The sequence below is a fragment of the Artemia sp. Qi Xiang Cuo genome, chromosome 7, assembly GCF_049724085.1.
Source record: "Artemia sp. Qi Xiang Cuo chromosome 7, ASM4972408v1, whole genome shotgun sequence".
NCBI lineage: Eukaryota > Metazoa > Arthropoda > Branchiopoda > Anostraca > Artemiidae > Artemia > Artemia sp. Qi Xiang Cuo.
This window is the reverse complement of record NC_142800.1, coordinates 4,286,742-4,299,658: the sequence shown is the minus strand read 5'-3', so window position 1 is coordinate 4,299,658 and position 12,917 is coordinate 4,286,742. Positions and strand designations below refer to the sequence as shown.

Sequence of the window (12,917 nt, the reverse complement as noted above, 5' to 3'; positions counted from 1 at the left end):
ATTGGGAAGCCTAAAATATAGTTATTAATAATTTTAAGTCAATTAGCTTCTCAGAATTTGAAGTTGATTGCAAATTCGTCCTCTTCGGGGTAAAGTCGTAGTTCGGTGCTAAAATGGTAGAAAACAAGACTCCCCCCATGGCCCAATCTTAATGGTCACTTAAAAATTTGCACTTTACTGAAAAAATACAAATCAAAACGCTTTCTGAGTCCCATTACAAAAATGACTGGGTCTCATTAAAAAAAATTACATTCGTTGAAAAAAAATAATTTATTCCCACAAACGCATTTTCTTTATTATTACTAAAAAAAAAAAAAAAAAACACTTTTTCCACAAAATAAGTTTTTAAAAGAAAAGTAAAGAACTTCATTAAACAAAAAATTAGCAAAAATAACATCAAATAATCTACCAATCGTGAAACTGTCACAAATCCGCATCGATAAATAAATGAAACCCCCTCCCCCACATTATAGTCGATATGCAATTACAGATAACCAAACGTGACATTACTTCTTTTTTGCAATTGGGAAGCCTAAAATATAGTTATTAATAATTTTAAGTCAATTAGCTTCTCAGAATTTGAAATTGATTGCAAATTCGTCCTCTTCGGTGTAAAGTCGTAGTTCGGTGCTAAAATGACAGAAAACAAGACTTTCCCCATGGCCCAATCTTAATGGTCACTTAAAAATTTGCACTTTACTGAAAAAATACAAATCAAAACGCTTTCTGAGTCTCATTACAAAAATGACTGGGTCTCATTACAAAAAATGACCTTCCTTGCAAAAACATAAGTTATTCCCACAAAAGGATTTTCGTTCTTAGTTCGAAAAACTGAAAGTAAGGAGCAAAATTAAAAAACTTAAAACGAAGAGAATTATTACGTATACGCTAAACAGTTCATGATAAAAAAAAGATAGTTTCATTTTTTTAAGGTTAATTTAGATGAGGTTATGTGCTTTTTTTTTATTTAATCTACTTAAGAAGTGACATCAAAAGTATTGTTTTAAGTGATGGTAGAAATGATAAACATCACGTAGATACGAGCATTAGCTTTTCGAATGACCCATTAAACGTGAATCTAAAAGTGCTGGTAGTCCACTAGCCCCAGCTTTTCCACTTGAGACATTGCACCAAAAGTGCCGTTTTTAGTGCCGTTTTGAAGTTGCTAATTGTTGAATTTATAGGAAGAACGTAGATATGAGTAATATCTTTTATACGAGCTACTAAAAATCTGTATAGATACCTGCGATACCAATACGCCCAAAAATAATACTTCCGATACCGATACACTGTGCAGCCCTTTCCCCAGGGGACTTAGAGGGTCATAATATCACCAACACCAAATATATTTGACTCTAGCAATGTCGCTTGTAAGCGTCAAATCTATTAAGTATCTGATGTAAGCACCCCATTCTTTAATTACCCGTGAGACATTCTTAACCATCGCAATACCCTTACGCTAATACCTTTTCGCAAAAAATTCGCAAATCTCGTAAACTAAAGAAGTAATCAAGTAGTTAGTGTGACCGTCGCTCTCACTCTCTGGTTGTCCTCCAAAAATGGGTGTCATAATAGAAAACATGTCTATCAACCCATGTAGAGTTCATTGTAATAGGCAAATGACCCTGGTAACCCCAATTCGTTTAAAATCTACATACATACCCGCTGCCTCAGGCGTAAGTTTGCGGGTCGGATTTCAATCTATTATACGGTTACTACTTACCACGGATCTAAAAATTTCAGCTTTTGCTAAGAGAGAAAAATGGCCACATGATGGAAAATTCTCAAATTATTTTGATAAAGTGGGTTGAAGTTTTTTTGCACCCTTTTATCTTTTAACTATTGAAAAAAATTTATAGCTTTTAGTTTTCATCATTATAAGATTAGCGTTTCCTTGGAAAAAATCTTTTATTGATTATTATTTGTATTGATACTGCCTGCTTATGTATGAATAATAATAATCCTTATTTATGTATAAATACTTCTTATTGGTATTGATAGGTAGCAGACACCACATCTCTATTGTTAAAAATAAAAAAAACAAGTTTTTTTTTTTAACTGAAAGTAAGAAACGACGTTAAAACTTAAAACGAACAGAAATTATTCCGTATATGAAAGGGACTGTCCCCTCCTCAACGCCTCGCTCTTTATGCTAAAGTTTTTTATTGTTTAAAAAAAGTTGTGAGAAAGTCAAACTTTAGTGTAAAGAGCGAGGCGTTGAGGAGGGGATGCCTATTCAATACCTTGCTCTTTAAGCTAAAGTTCGAATTTTGTTCCAATTCTTTAAAAATGGCCCCTTAATCACAAAGGCCGTTAATTAGAATAAATAGCTCTTATGAAAGTACTAAAAAATCTTTGGCTTAAAGAGTGAGGTATTGACTAGGGGGTGAACCCAATCAAATAAGTAGTATTTTCTATTCGTTTTAAGTTTTGATGTTGCTCCTTACTTTCAGTTGAAAAACTAGTTTTTTTTTAATTTAATTTCTGATCTCTTTCTTTAATAATGCTGGGAAATCCTTCACCCCCTTCAAAGCAATGTCCCTTCCCCCATGAAAACTTCCTTCGTGGAAAGATCCTCCCATATACCCCCCCCCCCCCAACCTACCAGAAAAAATCCCCCCTGAAAGCGTCTGTATACTTCCCAATAGCGAATACTATATGTTATCATTGGGTAAAGTTCATAACTTTCAGCCCTCCCCCCGGGGACTTCGGGAAATTAAGTCATCCTAAAAGACACATTTAACATATTTTCGACCATGCTGAACAAATGGCTCTCTCAAAATTTTGATCGGGTGACTTTGGGAAAAAAATGAGCATGGGAGGCCTAGTTGCCATCCAACTAGGGGGGGCCTAGTTGCCATCCATTTTTTGGGTCACTTAAAAAGGACACTATTACTTTTAATTTCATTTCCGATGAGCCCTCCCACGATATTCTAGGATCACTGGGTCGATACGATCACCCCTGGGAAAAAAAAAATAAAAAAAATAAACACGCATCCGTGATCTTTCTTCTGGCAAAAATGAAAAATTCCACATTTTTGTAAATAGGTACTTGAAACCTCTACAGCAGGGTTCTCTGATACGCTGAATATGATGGTGTGATTTTTATTAAGGTTTATTATCTTTTAGGGGGTCTTTTCCCCTTTTTTCTAAAATCAGCCGAATTTTCTGAGGCGCGTAACTTTTGATGGGTAGGACTAAACATGATGAAATTTATATATTTGAAATCAGCATTAAAATCTGATTGTTTTGATGTATCTATTGGTATCAAAATTCCGTTTTTTAGATTTTTGGTTACCATTGAGCCGGGTCGCTCCTTACTTACAGTTCGTTACCACGAACTGTTTGATTGATGAACTAAAAGTGAAAGCTTGCCTGCTTGTGATATCTCACTGGGAACAGGAGCGTTATGTCTTCTGCTAAATGTTTGCTCAATAATCTCTTCCACTTCTTCGCTAAGCTCGGCTGATCTTTCTGAAGATTTTGGACTTGTGTATAGTTCTTTGTCTTCAGGAGTGGGAGTTGTTGTTGACAAATGAGCTGAAAAACATTAAATAGTATGATTGTTAACAATTACGGAGTTTTTGTGAAAATCTATGTCTTTGAACATCTTTGTTTAATTTCTTCAGATTTTTTGCGAAATTCTGCGATAAGTTTTTTTTCAAATTTTTGAGAATTTTTGTGAAGATAACAGCGGAAAGTTGCACAGCTTCTTTGTGAATCCTTATAAATATTCATCATGTTTTATTGAAAGGATTTTAGGTATTTTTTGTCTGAATTACTTCACAAATGAAGAAGGAAAAAAGATATAGCATGCTTTCAAAATATAGTAAAAAAGGGCCAAAAAAGTGCCCAAAACTTTTTTCCCATCCACTTCAAATGGAAGGAGCTATTTTAGAAACTTGGGAAGGGGAACATTCGATTGAATTTGTAGCTAAACCCCTCTCATTTTGGCTTAATAATAATTATTTGAGAACAACAATCCCTCTATAGACCTTCTGACAAACCTTCTGACAAATGTGAAGCTGCCTGTTTTCCATTCTTTGCCTTATTAATTTCTTTAGTTTCTAATTAATTTCTAATTCTATTCGTTCTCTGCCAAAATTTAAAATTCGTTAATTCGTCTTGTGATTTTTTTTAAGTTTTATAAAATTCTTGTGCAGTCTTTTTTCAACAAGAGTAGAAATTGTTTGCAACAAATGAGCTCCAAAACGTCGAATGAAATGAAAATAGAAAGTCAACTTTTTGTGAAGTTTTTCGTTTCTTAAGAACTTCCGTGCAGTTTTCAAATTTTTGTAAAGTTAACAACTAAATTTCGGGCATTTAACATTCAATAATTTATATCACGCTGCACTGAAAGATTTTTGGGTATAGGCAAATAATTATGTTATAACGTGACAATCGAATTCTTTAAATTTGACCTTTTAAATTTGTCTTTGTTTTTTCCATTTTTTTTTGTTCTTCATTTTTTTTCGTACAACATTGACTTAATGAGCCTGCAAACAAAATACAAATGAATTCCGTTTTTTCCACAGAAAACGTTGGTGGGGGAATACAAACCTTTTTAAAAGACAGAAAACATCTCCTGGTTTTCTTCCAAGATGTGAAAGACTGTATTCTAAGATCAACAGGTTTTGATTGGGCGATAAGGAACAAGTTTTTCCCCCTTGAAAAGCTGAAATCAAGAATGTTTTTAGCTGCGAATGCCAAATCTCCATAAAAGCTCAGAGGGAATATGATTTATTACATATTGGATTTCAATTTAGCTTTATGGAGAAAGGATTCTATATCCAAGTTAGCCAATAATCCAACGCTTTCAATCCGAAATCTTTCAAATAGAATAAAAGTCGATGTGGATATTATGAACTGTGATATCTGTTGACAATTAAAAAAAAAAAAAAAAAAAAAAAAAAAAAAAAAAACACCGAAATATCAGTGGCGACGAATCGGGGTCGGGAAGCAGTATGCTTTTTCAAAGGATCGTAGTTGAGCGGAGAATCGAGTACGTTTTCCGATTCTTCAAATGGTTTCCCCGTGTTTTTTCCTTTTTCGTGAAAAAGTGACGTTTTTTTTATAAACAGTAAACGTCAATAGGTAAATAGTAAACGTCAAAAAGTAAACGTAATTTAGGTAGAATAGAATGACTTTATACATATTTGGGATTCAAATACACTTAAACATATTTGAATGCACATCTACTAAATGCCCAGATTTTAATAGTCAACGTTCATATTGAGCGGGTGTTATTAACAGTACATACATTAATGATTTGGCCTATGCTTAGATATTTACACACACACGCACACACCATCTTATATAATGTATAAATATATTCCCTTATGCTTACCTGTAACGTAGCAATTTGCAGAACCTAAAATACGAGGCTATGGGCAAAACAAGGTGGAGGTGTAAAATTAAAAAAAAATGAGCAATTAAAAACTAATTTTCATTCGTGTAGAGGACTCAGTTTCAAGGACATTTTGACTGTGTTCTACTCCAAGCTTTCAACGTGATGGTCCCTCTTCAAGTTAAAAAGCTAAGCAGTCCACAAAAATCAAGGTTTCTTATAGTTTAAGTTCTGTTTTAAAATAGATTAAATCATATTTAAAACGGCACTTGTGTGTTATATGGTACACACCAAAGAAGTCAAGTTTGGTTAATGTTAATGAAATATAATAAAATAGGATGAATATATAATAGTTTAGAAACACATTTGGGCTATATATTTGCACAGTGGGGGGGGGGGTAAGGAGTAAAGCAAAGCATATATTAAATACGTAACCTAACCTAGGTACCCTTTTCCCTCCTAAACCCCAAAAATCAATCTTTTAAATATTAAGAAACCACGCTTTGCTATCAATTTATCTAGAAAATCACCCGTTGTCTGCTAATGAAATAGCCGTTTGACGGGTTTCGTGTCTGGTTTCCTTGATACAGTCTATAGCGGTGTGTACCATATTGTGCACAAGTACGTTTAAAACTAAGGAACATGGCATACGGAGACTGTGAACGAAGAAAGAAAAAAACAACAAAAAAACTCAGGGTAATACTGAAAGTCAATATGGTTATTACACACAATGCCGAATACCTGCTGGGAACTAATACAGCCTACACCTAAATATATGTCAATACGAATCCGACTGATTTTAAAAGTCAACATTTGTAAAATACACTGGTTCGTATATAGCCTATACATAAATATGTATTAATGATGGGAGGATGAATGAGGAGCCAGATTGGGAGCCAGAATGGTGATAATCGTTTCTTTCATAGAATTGGAATTGAATGGAGAACTGAGAAAAATTTCCCCTTTTTGCAAATGACTTCACCGTGCGCAAGGAATTCTAAATTCCGCCCTATCGAAATACTATCTTTTCAGATTTCTGGACATCCCTTATTAAAATTGTTAGATCATTTCTTTTTAGTATCCCCCCTAATCGCCTAAAAAAATTTTGAGTACGCGCCTCGGTGTATAGGTTATTTACCTGGTCTATGTTTGCGCTTCAACATATACACTGTAAGCAGCGTAAATACACACACATATACAGACACATTCTCATCCGGACATCGATAAAATTTCACATCGTATTTTAAGCAGCGTAGGAAAAAACTACAAAATCGCCGCATAAAGAACCTTTATTGTTACAGATTATACCGTCTAAGCTCTATAGTCAAGCTTATGTCTATTGGACAATCAGGGAAAAAACGAAGAATTGATGTTATGCAAATCCTTTTTCATTTTGAAGTGTTTCATTCAGCAACTCTTATCTTCTTCTTTTTGAAAAGTGCATGACATCTTGACAGGAAGTAAAGTATCTTATTTCTACAGCAAGTAAAAAAAAAAGTATGCCTTTGCCAATTAAAATAGAATAAAATAACATCTCTTAAACATCCCATTACATTTACAAAAGACGGAAATTGCCATTTTGATTAGAATTAGTGTCTTACGCTGTTTCCCTCGTACATGATTTCTTCATTTTAGAATTCAAAAAGTTTATATATTTTGCCTACGGAACGCAGCAATTATTCTTGGAAGTGTTAGTGTACCAAACTTCTTATGGAGCTTCTTTCTTAATTGGGACAGACAGTTGAATTGTTTTTCAGGTTGTTCAAAAAAAAATTTAAGCGAGGAAATAATTTGTATCTGAAAGAAATTTTGCTTAAAAGTCTTTTATAAAAGCTATTTCCCTTCGTTCTATGCAAAAATTAAATATTGGCTATAAGAATTCGTCCTGTAAGTAAAATACTTTTAAGTGCTCCTCAAGATTATGTAGCTCCATGCTTCATGAGTACAGCATTAAATTTTAAGAAATCCCTGCAAGGTGAAGCGACTTTAAAATTTTTAGATGGACGAATTTTTTGCCGAAATCCAGAATAAAGGGGAAAGAGGGGTAAGTACGCAAGATCATCCAAAAATCGGGGACCAATATAAAAGTTAGTGGGAAGTATAAACGGAATCGAAAAATCAAGTCATATGAGGGGAAAGAAAATGACGACAATTCATTTTGTTCTATAGGAAAAAGTGTAAACACAATACTTAAAGTTCAACTCAAAACTAGGTAGCTAATTGCTTTTACTCCTACTGCTACTAACAACTCACTGCAGCACCAATCCTCCCGAGGCCTAGACAGTTTCGCACACTCCTACTCCATCCCTATCCATTCAAAGCTTCTCTCTTTCCCTCTCCCAAGAAGTTCCAATTTCCTTTAAACACTTTCTATGCAACCTCTTCCCACCGCATTCAAGAACCACCTTGTTTGGCTCTAGAGGGATGGCTGTAAAGGACGACTTTTGGCAATATGTCAGTAGTATCCCCTCCGTAACTTCAAACTCATCCCTAGAGACTACTCTTTTCTTCCATAGGTTCAAGAAGAATGTTTGACGGCGATTTCCTCATTTGGCGACCAGGTGTCGTAATTTAAGACAAAATTCCCACCCAGGCAAGATTTGGCACGACCAGGTGCCGCAATCTTAGGTAAAATTCCTGTCTGGCAAGATCTCTAGGCATAATTACTTAAAATGTGGTCCGTATAATAGAAAAGTAGTAATAACAACTGAAGTTCCTAGCCCCTCGTTCCTGTTTCTAGGCGAGATTCCAGCCCTTGGCAAGAGTTCAAAGGTTAGCTCAAGTGTTTATTCCATGACATACCCCTTTGTTTTTCTATGACACACCCGCACTGGTTTCTGTGACATGCCCTCACTGGTTTCTGTGACATGCCATCCCCGGTTTCTGCGAAATACCCTTCCTTTTCCCTTAGAATTTCTGTGACATACCTTCTAACGTCATGCGACACAGCTGTACAATGCGGTCAACTATTTCTAGGAGACGGCTGGCAAGATTTACAGGATATTAGTTTTATATTATATGATTACTTGGAATGTGGTCCGTATAATACACAAGTTTTTATAATAACTGAAGCTCCTAACCCCTCACCCCGGTTTTCTAGGGCATATCCTTTGACATCACAGCGCACGCCCCCGTTCAAGCGTATGTTACACCCCGCGACACACCCTCGCCTTTAAAGGGCCGGTTAAGTGGAGCTACCAGCCCCTCATACCTGCACAGTGCAGTCAAAGGGAACATACTTGGCAAGACTCCATGACACACCCCTCTGGACTCCAATGACGTCATATAACTTACCCCATTTCAAACAGAAAGGTCTATGCTTGACGCAATTTTGCGTAACCCTACCACAGGAACCCATGGGGGAATCCCCGCTTGTAACGTAACGACACCCGAAACCCAAAAAGCATTTTTTTTTCATTAATTTAATTGCGGTACACACTTTACGTAATGATTGCGCATCCCTCACTGCCAGGTAATACCATTTTGACATTTTTCGCCGAAAACCCTCAAGACATTTTCTTTTTTGGCGTTTCATTTTTCGCTCAAAACACCATTCATTTTTTTTTCTAGAGTTCTTGATCTCGCCAGGACTCGAAAGGTCATTCCCTTCCAATGGTACAGCGCCCCAAGCAAGTCGTCTATGAAACCTTGGCCAATATTTTGTATCTCGAACCATATTCTAAGAATAACCTATTGCACGGCACCTGAGATTCCCCTTTTTTGGCACTCGTTAGAACGGCGTGTTTACTGCCAAATTTGGCACGCATTTTGAAAGCATCTATTTCCAGGGGACATTTATTCTCAAGATATTTTTAGCAATAAAGGGGAAATGTGTTTAAATTATGTAAACATCTAGGTATGAGAGACGCGTCCCAAACAATAAATCTTAATAACACAAATATTGTGAATAAAAACAAATTGACAGGCAATAAATTATAAAAAAGACAGCTGAAAAACACGACAAAAATAAGAGATGGAAATGTCATATTATCATATACGCAAAAAAGAACCATCTATTATAGAAAACTGGAGGCTTCTAGCCTGCAACCCTGGGGGGGAGGGGGAGTGATATTAGATGTAATTTAAACCATATTCAGAGCTTTAAGGAAATGTGTTTCATGGAATAAACACCTGACCTAATCTTTGAACTTGAACTCTTGCCAACGGCTGGAATCTCGCCTAGAAACAGGTGCGAGGGGCTAGGAACTTCAGTTGTTATTACTACTTTTCCAAGTAATTCCACATTCCAAGTAATTATGCCTGGGGATCTTGCCAGACGAGAATTTTTACCTAAAATTATGGCACCTGGTCGTGCCAAATCTTGCCTGGGCGGGAATTTTACCTAATATTGCGACACCTGGACGTCAAAAGAGGAAATCGCCGTTAAACATTCTTCTTGAACCTATGGAAGAAAAGAGTAGTCCCTATGGATGACTTTGAAGTGCCGGAGGGGATACTACTTCTGTCATCCTTCTTCCACAACATGTGTCTAGCCATCTCAACCTTTCTTACGTTATAGTCCTAGAAAATGGGATGCCACATTTTCCGTACAGCTTGCTGTTTCAAATAGGGTCAGTCAAACAAGTACCCAAAACTGCGTATACAACTCCTCTGAAAATAATCTAACAAATCCGTCTTCGTCTTCCGAAGTAACGACGTTCCATAACTATACTTGGCCACTGTCATCATAGTAGCTTCCAGTATTCTAATCTTGGTTCTCGGACTTATCATCCCATTCTTCCAAACTATTTTTAACTGTGAAAAAGCACCCTAGGGGTGTTGTCTATTCTACTTTTAACATTTCCACTGCATCCATCATCTTTACTACTAATTCTGCGCAGGTGCAAGATTTGAATATTAGAAGTTACAGTGATGACAGTGGTCAAATATGGCTATGAAGCATGGGCGCTCCGAAAAGCGAATGAAGATTTACTATATGTTTTCCAGAGAAATTGCTTAAGGATTGTTCTGCGTACCCGGCTGACTGACCGTATTTCGAAAAATAGGCATTACGAAAAATGTGGTTCAATACCGCTCTCTAGGGCTATAATGAAAGAAAGGTTGAGGTGGCTAGGGCACTTTGTGCGGATGAAGGATGACAGATTGCCGAAGATTGTTCTTTTCGGCCAACCGTCTAGGGCTAAACGGAAAACAGGTCGTCCTCGTCTGGGGTGGGAGGACGTCATAAAGAAAGATTTAAAGGAAATAGAAACTTCGTGGGAGGGTGTAAAATGGGAGGCTTTGAATAGACTGGGATGGAGGAGGAGCGTGCTTAGCTGTGTTGGCCTCAGGCAGCTTGGTGCTGCGGTGAGCTGTTAGTAGTAGTAGTAGTAAGCGAAGCCACTGACTTGATCGTTCATTTCGTGACCCAACATCATACCTTCATTTATTCCTATTCTTTGCTACTTACTCTTCTTAAAATTAATTTTTAAACTTATTCTTTCACCCTGAACTCTCAAAACCGTAAAAAAATCTTTTTTTTCCTAATATGTTTATCTAGGACATTCAAATCATCTGCATAATTCAAGTCTAGGAGACTTCATAGCAACAAAATATTTTTTGTGTAAAGCAACCTTTTTTTGTAGAAGACTTAATTATTCACTTACTGGTATCCATCTATTTTCGCTCTTTCCCATTGAATTTATGTTAACATTTATCTTTTCCCTTTTTATTATATGATCATACCCAAAATGAAAGGAGAAATAAGGAGTTTAGGTCTTTCGCGGCGTTTTTTAGTCCGAGGACTATACAAAATTATACAGAGTTCAGCCCTTTAAGGTTTTTTACGTGCCCCCCCCATAATAATAGTCTTTGTGGCAGCTCTGACCCTACAGTTCCCTCTGACCCGATGTAGTTTTTACTTCACAACTAGAATCAATAGAAAATAAGCTTAGAAGATTTGGAATTGTCTTTCCATACATAATCAACTATCTTTTTTGGTTCTATCAAGTATCTTCTTAAGCATCCAACTTTATTAGATTCCAATTCAGTTCATCATACCGGTTCCACAAAACTTGCCTTCGCATTTCTGGAGAAACGAGAAGAGAATCCTATTGTTACACTTCACCAAACCTAATCTATTGCTCATTCCAGTCATGACTTACTCTCAGCTCATTAATCGTACTCGCTTAGAAATTCTTAGAATATTCAATTTCATACTTCATTTCAATAAGGGTTTAAAAATTTAAGATTCCTAAGGTTGTACCAGCTTAGAAATGTGACCTGGGGCATTTTATGGAATTAACTTGTTTAATTTGAAAGAGAAATGGACTTGGTCTAATCTTATCATTTTAGGAAAAGTACTGGCTTTAGAACGTCTCATGACTTGATAAGGAAGGGAATATTTTCCTCTTTGAAAAGGAATCACTCTGAGTATATTAATCTGAGTAATGAGCCCTAGCTCTTTGACTTTAATGTCAGATAAGTAACTTGAAGAAAATTAGGTAAAGTTATCTATGGGCCATATACTGTTAATGTCGGGAAGGAATAGCGATAAATTATTCTACCTGCTTCTCCTTTGCATGCTCTTTAATTGACATGAAGACTCAGGGGGGGGGGGGACTTTTCCAGTTTTATTTGGGAGAACTTGACAAAATACTTTTCAAACAGTTCGTGCTAATGAACTGTAAGTAAGGAGCGACTCCTAAGAAGGAGATTATGCCAGTTTTAACTCTTTTTATTTAACTAATAACTAATAGTTTTACACATTTCTTTATTTATTTCTTTTTTTTTATCAAATAATAGCCCCATGTTAATATAAGTGCCCATTCCGAAAACCATTCCGACCATTCCGAAAATTAAAGAAATAAAAAACCTAACTGATCTTCTTACCTCTGATGGTCCCTTCATTACTCCCTCAGTTAGTTACCCCAACTTTGAAACTCCGCCTTGAAAAAAACCCGTTAAATTGGGCTAAAATCTGAATGTCTTATCTTTAATAAACGCGGATTATAAGGTATAAGATGCCCCCCTCTCAAATTATCGTCTCTCTCTCTTTCTCTCTCTCCCTCTCTCTTTCTCTCTCGCTCTCTCGGGCAGATTAGGGGAATCCCTGAGATTTATGGGAAGGACCCCTTCTCACCAACAAAAACAGTTGTCTAAACATTCCTGTTTTCTATATTTTTGATGGGTAAAACGGGTAACTTTTGATGGGTACAATTAACTTAACAAAACTTATATATTTGAAATCAGCATAAAAATCTGATTCTATCGATGTATCTATTGGTATCAAAATTCCGGTTTTTAGAGTTTCGGTTACTATTGAGCCGGGTCGCTCCTTACTTACAGTTCGTTTTTCCCGTTATTTTCCCGTTATTTTGCCCTCGGATGTGGAGGAAAAAATTAAGAACATTAAAAAGTGTAGTACATGTCCATTAGACATTCCGATTGTACTAATTAAAGCCTTTGCCGACAATCTCTCAGAGCCTTTGTCCTTACGTTTTAATGAAATTACCTCTACTGGTAAATTTCCAAATTGTTGGAAATTAGGTTTTATTACTCCCGTAAAAAAGAAAGGTAATAATCAAGATTTTGATGGTGTCCGTCCCATTACTCTTACTCCGGTTTTTTC

General features: G+C 36.1%; 1 protein-coding gene across 1 annotated transcript in view; it reads right to left on the bottom strand.

Annotated features, from left to right (window-relative positions):
• The window catches only part of LOC148949881 (uncharacterized), a 166,617-nt gene that overhangs the window by 21,703 nt on the left and 131,997 nt on the right, over positions 1 to 12,917 (bottom strand). The window contains exon 6 of the mRNA XM_089091353.1: positions 3,376 to 3,540. Coding sequence (XP_088947479.1) covers positions 3,376 to 3,540 — 165 coding nt within the window. The remainder of the gene's footprint in view (positions 1 to 3,375; positions 3,541 to 12,917) is intronic.